The 16,253-nt window shown below is 35.6% G+C and overlaps 1 protein-coding gene across 3 annotated transcripts in view; it reads right to left on the reverse strand.

Moving 5' to 3' along the window:
• Positions 1 to 998: 998 nt before the first annotated feature.
• tspan12.L (tetraspanin 12 L homeolog) overlaps positions 999 to 16,253 on the reverse strand; it is a 73,161-nt gene continuing 57,906 nt past the window's right edge. For all 3 annotated transcript variants that reach the window (XM_018252571.2, XM_041586403.1, XM_018252572.2), the window contains exons 7-8: positions 11,810 to 11,953; positions 999 to 1,988 (exon numbers count right to left, since the gene is read on the reverse strand). In XM_018252571.2, the coding sequence (XP_018108060.1) occupies positions 1,686 to 1,988; positions 11,810 to 11,953 (447 nt within the window). In that variant the 3' untranslated portion in view covers positions 999 to 1,685. The remainder of the gene's footprint in view (positions 1,989 to 11,809; positions 11,954 to 16,253) is intronic.

A 16,253-nucleotide genomic window follows, 5' to 3' on the forward strand; every position in this document is an offset into this window, starting at 1 on the left:
GCATCTGTATGTATATATGATGAAAACTAATGGCAGTTAAGCTGTGGCTAAGGTGCACTATTGCAAGGGTGATAAAAACAGGTTGCAAAATGGATATTGTTTGAACAAGCCTGCATTGGCACTGCAGGATGCATATATATTATATACATATATACTATATGTTTCCTTACAATATAATGCAGCCAAGGCTAATTGTGCCAATGCGTATGAGCCTTAAATAGCAAACTAGTCTTTAAAAATGATTTATTGTATGCACAGACCTTTATCACTATATGTTATCTGTTTTCTTATAAATAAATATAATTAATAATTTCTGGTGGCTCACTGGGCATACTGAAGGCTAAGGTCACACCAGCGGATTTTGTAGCTGTTACTTTTCACTGGATAAGTAGTGGCAAAAAAATGCCAGGGATTGTCTTCTAGAACTCCCACCATTGATAGGTGGAATTGATAGATTTATGTCATAACTGTCAAAGTAATTTTTTGGTGAAATTCAGTCAGGAGTGTCATTACAGTATCAAGGTTGTTTCGATTGAATGTTGTTGCTACTGCTTTTGCAAAAAAAGAAATGGCTACTAAACTCTAAATATGACATTTTATATAATATAGCATATAATATGTCTATTATATGACATCTGGAAATACTTAAACATTTGTTCCACAGTATTATTTCAAGTACTTCACAGATAACTAGAAAAGTTGTCTCTCTTTGTATATTTTTCTAATCTGTTTAGACGCTGTCAAAGCTGATGCTTTAAAGGTCAGGTTTTGAAAGCTGAACAAGCATCACGCAAGTGTCATTCTTAGAAAGCATAACCGGTAAACCAGCCAGTTAGTTATTCAATTTGGCCATGCATGATGACCACATACAGTGATTGGCAATTTGTTTATTTCTTTTGCCCCATCAAGTGTGGTTGATCTACATCAGAATTGGGTAATAGAAATGGGTGTTAACGCACATACACAGACCAATGGACAATCAATTAATAATGAACAAATTGCATGAAAGCCTGCATGTGGCTGCTTTAATGGCATAATTAAGAGTTATGCAGTTTTAACAATCAGGTCTTTCTGCGGTCAAATGAAAGAGATTCCCTAATTGATGGTGTACCCAAGTAGCCCTTTCATATATGTCCTGAAATTTTGTAAAAACCTAATACAGATTTCCCCAATATTTCTTTTTCTTTGGCACTATTAGTATTAGACAGTATGCTAAATTATATAAACATTTGCCATTTGTTTATACAATTAATTCAGCTCTCTTAAAACATCTCTCTGTTTTCACACAAACAACCTTGATTCTATTGGAGGTGTGAGGCCCATTAGCGTGATCTTCTAAATTGGTGTAAAACTGATGCAGAGAATTGCTATTTGATAAGCTAGACTAATAGAGAATACTTCAGTGAAGAACAAAGCCATGAATAATTCACACCCATTCCCTTTATTGCCTGAATGTTTGGTTGTTCTAATTTTTAAGCCTGGCCAAATCTTTTCCATTACACAGAGGAAAATATATTTGCATTACTAGAAAAATCACGTCTTAAGTTAAACAAAAGCTTTTTTTCTTTTGCATAATCTTCCCTTCTTCAAAGAAAAATCACTAAATGGCAAAAGAGTCCATTAGGCATACTTTGCTTCAGAATGCTGGTATGAGATGGAGCAGAAATCAAAGGTGTTTTATGTAATCACAAATGCTTCATTTCTAAGTGTGCATTAAATCCATTAGTTGTAGTTTTTTGTTCATTAGTCCTTGTGAATTTAGGTTTCAACAGTTCCACTGTGTGACATTGGGGTTGTACAGTGTCATGAATCTGTGGCATGATTTGACCTGTGCGTGGATCTTTTCCATCGTAATATAAAGCCCACAACAGGGTAATTGTTAAGATCATAGCCAGGATCTGTGTAACGCCTATAGCGATTCCCAGAAACCGTAGAACTTGTAGCTGCCTGGTTCCTCTCAGAAAACTGTACATTTTTCTTCCACAGCCCTGAAACAGTGAAACAGAGGTGCATTAATATATTTAATGTTCATAACGCCAAACAACTTTGCCGAAAAAACGTTGCTTACTGAAAACTATGATTCAAAGCAAGCAAGTTTACTTAGGTCCACAATTACAATAATATTAAATAAATATTGATACCCAGTCTTTGTGCATAGCTGAATCTTTCATATGAATGAATACAATTTCTCTTGATCCAAGACTTTGCTTATGCCTCTTAAATGGAATGAATACATCATAATCCACAGATATGTTTAGTTCATAAGGCAGTTTGTTCATAGGGTGAAATAATTAAATTTTATAACTAAGGTGAGGTTTAGAATAATAACTGGTTACTAGGGTAACATGCAGTCACAACAGGCAGAAAACAAAAATATCTGCATGCCATGTGTTTGTGTGTGTGGTGGGGCAGACAGTTGAAATGCAATCATTCTCATTTAGGGTCTGGGAGGGTCTCCTTATGTTCATTTTTAAAAAAAAGTTGTAAATTTAAGTAATGCTGGCTGTACATAGACAATGTAATATTTTACTGAGACCAACATGTCCACCTGTTTTAAGTGCCAATGAATGGACTACATGGAGGCCCTCTGGTATTTGCCATCAAGCAAATGTATTATTTGACTGAACCCCAATTAGATACTGATTGGTGAGAACACTGTTTTGGGCCAATGGGCTGATGGCTTTTTCAAGAGTGGCCAAGTAGAATGCTAACATCTTCCCATGCATGGACACCCATACAGTATTTAAAGAAAATACTTTTAAATGAACAGACTTAGACCTCAATTTTAAATGTCAAATTTAGACTATAAACACAGAACGGAAATGTATATTAGGGATCCCATGTGAACTGAATGATCCATTATGTGCACCCAAAAAAGTGTTGTCGTGCACCCATAAAAGTTGCATTAAGAAGCCCGGTTGTATTTTTGTAAGGAGAGTGTCCACACTAAAACAGTGGAAATAGTCATAGATATGTATGCCTAAATTAACTCTACCCTCCTATTACTAGAAAATCAATTACTTATATCATTGTTTTAATTACTGTTTCAAATAAAGCAATTTTTTTATAATACCCCCCAGTTTTTATTTATTTTTTTATTTCTATTTTTATAAATGTAATGTTAAACATTTTCACAATGATATGGAAAACTCTGACTCTGTGGATCACAGTAAAGTGATAGTTTTGACAACTTGTCACACGTTATAGTTCTTTCCATTTAAAACCCACTGGTACAAGTTTCGAAAGGTCAGTACCTGACATTGATGGAGTACCGTCCCTCCCTTCATTACACTTACTATTTACTTATTTATTTGAACTATTGCCCATTAATGCTACACTACCAGGGATAGTCATCAATACTTTAATAAAGGGATGACTTTACCAGGAAACTGAACTCATTACAACACTTTTTACATAAAACAAAAATAGCCTGTTTACCAAGAATCTCAACATGCTAATGGACATCCCTTGTTGTCAAATATAGATGATCCAACCTGGAAGTAAATAATTAAATGTGCCCTCTCTAACTGCACCTTCATGCAAGTGTCCCCTTTCATGGTCTGCATTAGTAATGCCAGGATAACTTAGAAATTGAACAGTACCTAGCATTAGGAGTATTAGAACTTAGATCTTAGACCCAAGGTTAGAGTAAGATCAACTTCATATAATAAGTATTTATTTATTTTAAATGCACTACAAACTTATAATGCTCACAAACAGTGTAGGACTCATGTACAATGAGGGGCCTTGACGTGGCACGTGAGCTTACATATTTTGGCCAAAGTGTGGTACTAACACCTCATTTTTTGTAATAATTATTCTTAAAGGCAAACCGTGCACTAGCAAATTTTCTATTTTTCTCCTTCTGTTCATATAATAAGTACTTTAATGCCAACAAATTCTCTAATAGAGATTTTCAAATCTTAGTTTAATAACAATTGTGTAATATACACAGTAAAACAAATACAAACAATATAAATATTATCAACCTTGCGTAATTCCTTACTGTGCTGATAAAGAAAAGGTCAAAGGCCTCCTTCAGCAGGAATCAGGGTAGTGGTGCAAATGGCAGGATGCTTTCCATATTCCTTTTCTTTTAAAGAGCAAAACAGACACAGGAGTAGCTAGTATTATTTGCCCCAATAATAAATAGTATATGAGTTTGGCTAAAACAATATTCGATATGGGGACAACTTATAAAATCTAACACTCTCTGAAAAGAAGAGTACCATTAATTAATTATTCATCAATTGTTCTTCTTGAATTGGGTAATAAAATTTAGGGGGTTATTTACTAAACCAGAATTTTGTCTGGCAAATGTCTTTTTTAACAGTGTGAAGATATCGTGATCTGAGCTGGGTTTTGTCTGATAACCCGAAAACTCAGGGTTTTCAGGTGACAACCTGAAAAAATCAAGCGATTTGTGAGTCAAATCCAAAAAATTCATACGATTTGGCTTTTTGCTCTATTTTTTTCCCGACCCAACTTTTCTGAGTTCTTTTATTAATAAATAAGATAGGAGTTTGGTCAAGCTTGGTTTAATAAAAATCTGAGATATATTTTTTAGTAAATAACCCCCTTAGGGTTATGTCAAATCTAGCATCTGGTTTGGTTCAGAATAAGGCCAAATTGCAGTACATGCAGTCAAATTATTTTGCTGTATCCTTGGGGTTATGTACTGTAATAAAATGTGCATGGTTTTCTACTGGTGTAACCACTTATAGCAACCAACCAGCAGGTAGCGTTTAGTGAGAGTTCAGTACATGTTCAGTACTTAAAGAGAAACTATGCTAGCTAATTTGGTAATAATTCGACAGGTTAATCCTGGTTTAGTAAAATCCTGCAGGGACTTTTTTTATACAGTTAAAATCTTTATCTTTGCTTCAAATCAATCCCCTGCTACTTGCCCATATCAGACTCTGGCTTAAACGCTAACTCCTACTTCCTTGACTGCTAAAAAGGGCATGCTGCTGTGACATCTGGTTTGAGGGCAGTGACAATACCCATTAGGCTACATGACAGCTGTAAATAGTGTGTCTACTCGATCAGGTCTTGGCGTCAAATCCAATCCCAGTACCATGCCTATACATTATGTATAAAGCATGAGTGTATGTATTATAGTATGGTGAATGATAGATAGGGGAAATGTGATTCCAGAGGTTAACAGAGTAAATTTCAGAGTCAGGAGAGAGGCACTGGTATCAAATTAAACAGTATAAATATTGTCATGAATTGGTTGTTCACCTTCCAAACACTTTTTTTCAGTTCAGATCGTCTCAGTTTGTTCACCAGAAATAATGACTTTACATTTTATATTTTTTGTCATTTTTCCAAGTTTAACGTTCCTCCCTCTGGTGTCTCAGTCTGGCAGCTCAGTCATCCAAGTGCAGATTCTGAACTGTTTGCTAACAACTGTTAGTTGATACATTTCTCAACAGCATCTGTGGAATATTAACAACTATTGTATCAATTGTAACAGCTGCCTTTAATCAAACTCAGGGATTCTGCTCAGCTGGGCCAAAGATAAGAGATGTATTAACTAATGTATCAATTTAAAACAGTTTACAGAGTTTTACAGTTTGGGCATTGGTGATCTCAATAATATTAAGCTTATAATAACCGAACAATTGTAGTGCCCTTTAAGAGGAATCCCCTTTAAAGAGATACTGACAGCAGAAAATAACCTTTTTTTATCCATCTTAACATTATTTTTGAATGCTATTTATAATTTACAATAAAAGTATTTGCCTGATGCTTTTAGATAACCTTTCTTACCCCCATGTTCCTTCATGAAGGGGCTGCCATATTTGTGCAGCAGTAGTCGGTTAGCATTAGAAACTCTGACAGACTGAGATGGGACAGTCAGGTTTAGGAATTTAAGTAATAATTACTTACAAAAGTAGAACTATCAGCAAGAAACGATCAATGTGGCCTATATGTAACTTTTAATGTAGATTAATATTTTGAAAAGAAATGTTTTTGTGTCAGTATAACTTTAATATAATAAGACAAAATGCACAGTGAGAAGCATCTGCCATTTCATTTGATACATTCAGGATATTTTTGGCCTGGCGACAATATTGCCTAGAAATAATTAAATGGTTTTAATTAAAGAATTACTTTGAATAATAAATGTTACGTTTTAATACCGTTTTCTTCTTGTTTTGAACACCCTTAAAAAAATAGGATTAAGCCTATCTTGCTTTGCATTCTGTGTTAAAAAAAACAGACACTGAAAAAAGCAGACCCGTATGCGATGCTCAGAGCAAGATTATGGAAGGCTATAATGGCTGTGAGCATGCTAAGTGATGGTTAAAAACAAACCATGCTAATACAGACATGGGATCCACTATCCGGAAACCAAAACAAATTCCTTTTTCTCTGTAATAATAAAACAGTACTTAGACTCCAAACTAAGATATAATTAATCCTTCTTGGAAGCAAAACTACCCAGTTTGGTTTATTTAATGTTTAGATGGTTTTCTAGTAGACAATTTATGAAGATCCAAATTACAGAAAGATCCGTTATCCGGAAAACCCCACATCCCAAGAATTCTGGATAACAGATCCTATACCTGTATTAACAAAATAATACATATTATTAAGCAGAGAGACCTGGATATCAAAAGAAAATATATCACTATGTCATTTCCACCTACAAAAACTTGTTTTATGACCCAACAGAAAGATGCAGAGGTTTCAAAGGAAATCAACAATTTACTGGTATTATTCTAATGTGCAATAAATGCTGCAGGAAATCCAGTATTTCTGTATTGACAAATTTTAAATTTATATGTTAACATTTTTGTTTTGCATTTAGGAGTCTCTACTACATAAACACATCAGTGTTTGTTTTTTATGGCTTGGAGTATTACTGTTTCTGTCTTCATAAAAACACTTTCATTGCTTTATCTATAATTATATCTTAAAATTCTCAGATGAACATATGTAATATCATTATTGCTTTTCTGAAGTATGGCTGTAATTGCTTTAATAAAGCTGCAGCCACTAATATTTGAAGAACTGTTTAAACAACTGAAAAGATCATTATGAAAAAATATGCCCTTTTCTCTGTTGTTTAAATTGCTTTTTTTGTAATATACTTATTGTGTTTAGCAGAATCTGAGCTTGAATACAAAGGACTTGCTATGATAATAGCATAGCTAGCACAGTAATTGCAGGTGGGCAGAAAGAGGATTTGGTTGGGCCAGTGCTAATGCAGTGTTCTGCAACATGTACATATCTCACATCTCATGTTGTATAGTGCTTATTTATGTCCACTAGTGTAGTTGTGATCCCCACAACTTCCCTGCAGTCAGTTGTATGCAAAACCCCCATTCATTAAATGTAATCTTGGTAAAATATTCTCCTTGCACTTCCATAGTTGTGCTTGGTGCTGCTCAATGCTTTCTGTCTTCCGTTCCAAATTGAACACTGCTGCTGTAACTCCAGTGTTTCTTCAGCAGCCTCTATCAATTGGCATAGTTCTATTATGCCAAAAGAATTGGGTGCAAATGTTGCACACCAAACACTGGAAATGAAGCCTGCCAACACCAGAAATGACACCAGGCCGACATGTCAACTATTTGCTGCAATTGTTCCTAATTTAAAGTGCAAGCACAGTTTTATTAATTTTGATGAATCAGATGCAATTGTGGTACCGTATATACTCGAGTATAAGCCGAGTTTTTCAGCCCCCAAAATATGCTGAAAAACTCGGCTCGGCTTATACTCGGGTCAAGCGCAAAAACGGTCGCCGGCATCTAAGAATAGTCACCAGCGTCCAAGAATAGTCACTGGCATCCGAGAATAGTCTCCAAGAATAGTCGCCGGCATCCAAGAATGGTTGTCGGCGTCCAAAAACGAGAAGCCAGCACCTCCAATGGGAGCAGAAACCCTAAATTTTTTGACTGAAACTTACCATAAGCTGCTGCATTTCTCACCCTAGGCTTATACTCGGGTTATACTCGAGTCAATAAGCTTTCCCAGTTTTTGGAGGTAAAATTAGGTACCTCGGCTTATACTTGGACGGCTTATACTCGAGTATATACGGTAGATGCAGCAATTGTGCCAAGTGCATTGCCCCCTTTTAACTGCAATGGCGCTGGAATTCTGGAAACAAGGCTGCATTGTGGGAAAAAAACATGGCAATTGTGCTCAAAATTTCACTCACAGTGCTTGCGGATGTGCATGTGTTCTTATATGTTAGTAAAACCAATGTGACCCAAACCACTTTTGTGAACCAACATTACTCTTACATTACATTGTTAGCCGGTTGCATCTTATTACTTTGACTGTTAATTTAGTTTTAGAAATATCAGTGTATCATTAGTTGTATTTTAGGTTACTAAAATGGGTGGGCTTAGATATTTTGTTTAAGCTGAACTATAACAGCAATGATACTATAAAACAGCATGACCATGAGCAAAACTAAGCCCAAACTGCTTTGTTATTAATGCTGATGATCAGTCTCCTGGGAGAAGGTTTAAGCAGGGAACTGCAATGCTGCCATTTGCTTTTCACTCAGTCAGCAGGGTTAGGGTATATTGTCCTGTGTATACTTGCAGACACCTGCACTGGCAGTCTTTTATATTTTATGCTAAACATCTGTAGGGCAGAATCTGTTTCAGAGCTCCCTGGTCACCATGCGTGTTGTGCCTTTTTGGTTCAAAAAGTGTGGGAATAGAAAGGGTGAAATATTATATAAACAGGTTTTATTAGCTCTGTGACAACAAGCTCTAAATAAAGGGCATCAACAGCATAGCTTGACATCTGTAGAGTAATACTCTTTTTGAAATGATAATTCATGGGTTGCCTGTTTAGTAAACTGATTAATCCCTTGGAGAAATGTTGTGCTGCTTTATATCTTTTGCAGACTTAGCATCAGGAATGGATTTTTTTTTTACCTTTTTATTCTAAGACATCTAAAATAAGTCAGAAATAACAGTATCTTTTAACTGGAGTTAGTAGGTACTGTAATTGGGCTTGGTGTGATAAAAGCTTTTCTCAAATAAAGTAAAATGGAATTGCTGGGTTCTCAGTTGCTTGAGAGGTATGTTGTGCAAAGAGCATTGGGACACAGCACTGATTTACTGCAGCTCTGTTTAACCTTCCTTAGCTACATTTAAAAACAGCAAATTATTGGTGAAAACAAAAGGCATTATAGAGCAGACTAATCAACTGTAAACAATCTGCTAATGTAGTAATGGTTTTCTACATAAACATCACACCATCTCATTTTTACATTCAATTAAGACCACAAAAGATCCTGTAAAATAGAAACATTCCACTTCCTAGGTTCTTCCATTACAAAGCTGAACTAGAATGTGATGAATTGCATCTGAATTATACTGCAGTCCCAGAAGACGTTTCAAGAGCCTATTTGAGATTTGTAACCATTATGTGCTTTGTAATTCTAGGCATCAAGGGAGCACTTCTATTTTTACTTTGTTTCCAAATACAGTGCCTTTGAGGTTTGACTATGAGGATGTCATTTTAGGAAACCCGAAACAGATTATATACAATTAGAGAGATAACTCAAGCAATTTGTTAACAAGTTTATCTGCTGGTCAAAGCCATTTGCTCTAAACAAACACAAAATAGAGTCCATCAGTCTAAAAGATACCAAAAAGTGCCTGGTTTCTGCTTTACGATTAATGCTTTAAAAAAAAGTGTGGGGGAATTTAATTGGTACTTTGGTTTTAATTGCTCTGTTTTCTGTGCAAATAAGGATAAATATAGCCACATAATCTCACCCTTCATCAGTTTATATCAGGAGCAATGTATGTACTGCATTTTGCAGTGTGAGGGGGTGGCCAATTACCCCTTCTGCTTCCAGTTATGTAATGAATTATTGGGAATTATTTGAAGTATTTAATCCAGTAAAGAACTGTACTAAAGGGACATTAGAGGGGAAATTTACAGTACCTATGTCCTGGTTGCTAGTGAAAGAGCAGTAAGGGGTGCAAGATTGTACACAAGTGCCAAAAGTGTCCAAGTTCTTGCTGTCCTCTGCACAAAACAGCAAATCATAAATCCGGTGCAAGATGCAAAGCACAGTAGTGATGGTGCATGGGGCAAAACACAGTGTTGTTTAGTTCTGCTGCACATTGTACCCTTTGAAGCACACAGACCAGCACCTAGGGTGCCAATTAAAGGAAAATTTGACACCTTATATATTTTAAAAGAAAAGGACAGTTTACAGGTATATCCTTTTATGTAAACTGTCAGAAACATATCAAATTGCCATATATTTAACCATAATGATTATTGTAAATACCCTTCATTTCTGTTACTGTATATGCTCTAAGATAAATTGCCCTTACCTGTATAAAAGAAAACATGGATTTTCCCTTTGATCTTGAATTTGAGTTTGTAATAAATTAGGAACTGTCTAATCGGTCAGGTATATATACGAATTAGCATAAACTACTATGTTAAGATGGCCATAGAAGTAAAGAAATTAAAAAAAAGTCACAACATTTTTCGTACCATGGTAATTCTTGTTTAATAGATCAGACAGGTTAGAAGATTTCTGTCGGCTAATGATAATATCTCTGCATGTATTGCCTATCTGTCGATATCAATGGTTGACTGTCACTACTATTTTCATATGATTGTTGTCATGGCCAGAACATCGTCTGATTTGTTCTTTTACTACAGTATTTAATCTGAATGGTTAGTTGTAGGTGTTAAGGCAGCGCTATACGATCATGCAATATGAAGCTAAATTCGGAATGTTTTGGCCAGCTTTAGTCAATATTTTAGAAAGGTTTCTAAAGAACACACTGGAGAGATATATATTTTTCTAGCAGCTTTCATATTGATGTGGCTCACCTGCATTCCGATTTAATACATAATAGCATCCACAAATACATAATCAGACCTTTCAACCCATGGCCCACACATTTAAATATTGAATGATGAACTGCAATCATGGACTAGTTAGGCTGGATCTGGCTGGATTTCATCCCTTAACTGTATGATGGACTGCTATTGCACTTATCAACTGTGCCACTAGGGCCCTTTGTGCTGCTTCAGAACATTACTTTTTAATGTACTTCTTGTATTCCTGCTGTCTGCTCCCTTTTCTCCACCCATCTCATTATTGCCATGTGTTGCTCATTATTCTATGTAGACCCTTTATAAGCTTTGGTCTTTGGTCATTGCTTGGTCATTAAGCTCCCTGGCTGTGATCTTGCCCTCTTGCAATGCTGGTTCCAGTAGCTTATCCCTGCCTTGTTCCTTGTCCCTGAGTCCCATCCTAGTTCTTTGCTTCTTGGCTGGCTACCGTCTTCCAGTGCCCCTCCTTGCCCAATTGTTGTGGATTTCATGGTTTGACCTCTGGCCTGCTATTTGACTTTGCATGTTTGCTGCCCGTTAACTGCACTCTACCAATTTACCACTACCATTTTCTGTATATTGTTTTGTATCTGTGCACCATTAGCTGTTTGGATACCATTTCTTGTTTATTAACTTCACATTCATTTTATCATGACTTCTGGCCTCAGTTCTGCCATATATGGGTACACCCCTGGTTATCCAGCCTTTAGGCTCCTAACCTCCAGCCTCTCCACAGCGTCTCTCTGGATATTAGATTAAGTCAAGAAAGGTCTGAATCCTATTAATTTGCAGTTACTAGTTTTGCACAGTATTATCACTTTTGATCAGATCAACCCAATAATATATTGCTTTTTACAACAAGTAAGTAAAACTGGTCATATTTTAATCCTCCTTTTACAATTTCTTTAAATGCTAAGTAATATTTTTTTAAGATAATTTAATCAACTACTAACTATACAATCCCTACCTCTTGGTATAGGTCACTAAGATCTCCGTGATGCGCTTGTTTAGAGCAGCCTGGATATTCTTTAACACAACAAGAATCAGGAGGCCAATCCATCTCTGTCATCTCTAGCCAGTCTGTGAGATATACCACGCCACAGCACTTGAACTGTTAAAAAGAAATATTTCAACATTTATATTTGTCACAACTGCTCCTTGGTAGAGAATAGCACACTCCGCTAAAAAGGAAAAAGCTTGCATTTATTGACTGAATGATTCTTTCTAATGATGGCTTTTAACTCTGAAAATGGACTGCATATATTTCAGGAAATAAAACTGGTCTAGTGTTATTTAAAGATTGTGTCCTAAAAGGTTCTGAATCATTATCATAGTAGTTCAGTTAAAATTAGGAATATTATTTATATTAGATTTAAAAGCTAGTTTGGCTCAACTGATCTATGCTGACATCCTTCTCTTTAACTATGGACAGTATAATAAGAGTGAAACAGATATACATTAAAGTGTTACACCTATAAAGCAGCTTGATACAGAACTTGAATATTAAGCCATAGTTTAGCCTACAGGAACAAACCAGCAGGTGTCAGTGTGGAGGTTTGGTTTAAAAGGCATTCATATTATCTACAGATTCACATATTATAGTAAAAGCGTGCCAGTTTTGCAGCCGTTGACATTTTCAAAGGGTCAGTCCTCACTTAACTAAACAGGGTTTTAATTTGACAAACTCTTCTGTGAACTCAATAGCTTTAAAAATTAACTAAAGTCTAATTTTAATTAGGTGTCCTCTGTACTGGCCCTCATACCCTCTCTCCAAATGCAGAACATGATTCTGAAAATGCAGGGTTGGTGCTGTCATGGCAGCTGGCAACCTCACTTTGCATTTTTAAAAATGGTATGTAAGTAGGGCCATTCTAGTATAGTTGGGGTCAGTACAGCGGATTACCAGATTAAAACTTGGTTTTTAATTCTTCTTTAAAACAGGTGATATTTCTGTAAAACCTTCTATTGCTTATTATATATGTCAGTAAGATGAAATCTGTATGTTAAACCATAAGGGACAGACTGTCAAGGATGGGGTTGTTTTCTCTGGAAAAAAGATGCTTGTGAGGGGACATGATTACTTTTTATATGTATGGAAAATGCTTTTGTTACTATCAGTGATTCATACATGGCATTATCCTAAGTAATGTTTGACTGTGCACAAAGCAGTCTTTAATCCCTAAAAATTGTTGGTAACTGTTTTTTTTCCATTTTCATAATGAACACTTGAAAAGTATGACAAGAGTTACAAATACTGAAATACTGTTTTTACAAAGCATGTTGCATTGATGTCAAGAAACAGAAAAATAAATACAAAAAATGATGAAGAAGGGAAAAAACAAAGAGGGAAAAAAAAGAAAGGTTTTCTAAAACACCTTACTAGAATACCAACTAGTGTTTGTTTGCTCCAGACTAGTGTAATGCTAAAGATTTTCCTTAGTGGCTTGAATAATAATATATGATAATATACCCAACTGGCACACACCTCATTGTATTTAGGTCTGGTGTTATTGTTATTCTTTTTACCTTATTAATTTGCAAGGGTAGGAGATGTCCATTGAGTAAAGGCCTGGCTGCTGTTAGGATATGAGATAGCAACTGCTGGGCAGGCTTGGTGAATGATAGTTTAGGTTTGCCTAAGTCAAGTTGTGTCTATGGGTCCGTAAATTACCCTCCCATTTAGACTGTAAACACCATGGGGAAGGGTCCTCCTTCATTTTGTATCCTTGACAGTGAGCACTTACTCTGTATCGTAATTATATTTTATATTTATGTGAATTGTATTTCTAATAATGCACTTATTGTTACTTATTAATGCAGTGACCCCTTGTTTGTTACTACTAATTTATTGTTTTGCTGTACAGTGCTTTGCTCTCAAGGAGCGCTATACAAATAAAATATACATACAAATATGTGCACTGGGGTTTGGAGGGGTTGATCTTGATGGCCCTTTTTTTAACCAAAATTAATTATGTAACTATTATTACTAAGATCACTGGGGAGGTGCCTAGGAACTTGACATCCCCAGCCCCCCTCAACCATTGGGAGAAAGGGCCACTCCTGCCAGGGAGTGCAAGGCCAGAGCATTGCTTTCATTAAGTTGTTTGAAGTTGTTTGTCCTTCTTCCTTTCACTATTTTTTAACACCACTGAAACGAGTTACAGTGATAGAGGATAGCTTTACTGGGTCCCTCTCCATGTCAGCAAAGAAAACATAATTGGGGTTATGTAAAAAAAGCTGCAAAATAGTCACCTAAAGGAACTAATCAAAGGAAAGTATTTAGTGGTTTACTTGTTTAAAGGACAAGGAAAGTCTAAAATAGAATAAGGCTAGAAATGCTGCATTTTGTATACTAAACATAAGCATGAACTTACTGCACCACAAAGCCTAATCAAACAAATGATTTATGCTTTCAAAGTTGGCCACAGGGGGCTGTCATCTTGTAACTTTGTTAAACATCTTGGCCTGACCCTGCACATGCTCAGTGTGGTCTGGGCTGCTTAGGGATCGTCATAAACAAAGCTGCTTGAATTCTGCATGGCTGGTAAGTAAGGTGGGGGCTCCCCCTGTATGATTGTTTCCCTGCTGAACAGTTAGGGAACGTCTGACAATTCCTATCCACAGCAGTAAATGAAGGGAGAATTTCACTGCATACAGTCAGGTTTCTTATAAAAACTGTACACATTTTTTAATTAAAGTATATTGGAGAAAGGTTTATTTTTCATTAAAGAATGTAAAAAAAAATGGGATTTTATTTTTTTTGCCTTTCCTTGTCCTTTAAATGCAAACGTCTTATTGGTTACTGGGCACTGGAGCAAACATCAGGAAATGTTTTTATGCCAGCAAATGAATCATCTAATATATCCTAATGGTATATGTGGATGGACTAGATAAGAAGTATAAGTAGGATTTAAATATAAGTAGGTGGTAAAGGAGATTCATCACCAACTTTTATTGGGATCCAGTTATCCAGGCAGCCAGAAACACTTGCAGCTTGAGTATCCCAAAGAAGTTGCCCAGTGTGTGGCCCCCTAAATTTAGTTTTTAGTTTTTTTTGTTTACTAAATGCAATTTTTAGGAACAAAATAAACGAGCATTTGATACTTGGTAGATTAATAAAAAAATCTTGGCAAATGCTCCACAAGTATACTCAACATGCAAGTTTCTAGAAACTTCAGATTAAAAGAGAACAGTGAAATAAATTCATTATGCTGTGCTCATATTTACTTACATGCAAGCCTGATAAATCTTCTTCAGTGTCACGATTATATGGCCTATCTTAATTTGTCAGTGTCTAAAATTTGAGGTTTAATTTACTTTAATTACTGAAAATGCCTCCAAACATTTCATTCTTGGAGGTAAGTACATTAATCTGCTGCTGACACTTCTGACTGTGCTCATGGAATAATTGAAAATATGTGTCTTGTTGTTTTATGGTCTAAATTTTCCAACAAACTTACATTAGGGCTGAGCTGGTTTATGAAACTGAAACAGTACATATAAAATATTCAAGATGTTTCCAGGCTGGTGTTTAATTTAATATATAACCTAGGAATTATGATTGATTGGGAAATCACTTGGGAAAGCAGCATGCGGTTAGGTAATATCAAAATTTCTACTTAGAAAAATCAGAAACTTGACTTTTACATTAGATAAATGATCCTTCATTTTCTACATAAAACTTCAGTGGTTATCATTATGTGTGTATTACTAGACCCCTTCAATATATTGGGCAGAAATTAATTTAGTATGAAAAACTAATCTCATAGATACTCAACAGATGTGCATGGAGAAATTTGGTCTTGAATTAGAAGATACATTTCTTCTAGAATTGTATCTGACTGTAACATAGTATACCAGGGGAATAATATCCTTTTCTGCAGTATGTATGAATTTATACTTAAGCTCACACCACCATTACTGGGAGAATCTTTGGCTGGACACAAAGATTATGCAGATAAACTCAAAAATAGATTTTAATCACATTCACCGATACAGTGCTTGGCCTATATTGGTGTGATACAGCACACATCTTGAAGGCATACCACTCACAACAGACCAACAAGGACCTACCTAGCTCTTTGCAAACTGAAGTTGTGTCTCTATCTGGCAAGTACTGCCTACTCCTTTTTTTCACCTACCAAGGTGTGCTTAACAAAAACTAAACACTAGCTTGCCTAATGTTTCTAGTCAAACTCATTTTCACAGTCTCCTTTAAACTATGGTATCCTTTATCCCAAGAATTTTGGATAATAGAACCTGTACCTGTCGTACTATACATCTACATGATGTTTATGAATAAACGCATTAGTAAATAAATTTACTCTCTCGGATTTCATCATAGGCAGTTGAAAAATTGTTTATGTGCTATATAAAAATGATCTGTGTATTTAAAAAGGGTTTGTTATAAA

This window comes from Xenopus laevis, chromosome 3L (assembly GCF_017654675.1).
Source record: "Xenopus laevis strain J_2021 chromosome 3L, Xenopus_laevis_v10.1, whole genome shotgun sequence".
Classification (NCBI taxonomy): Eukaryota; Metazoa; Chordata; class Amphibia; order Anura; family Pipidae; genus Xenopus; species Xenopus laevis.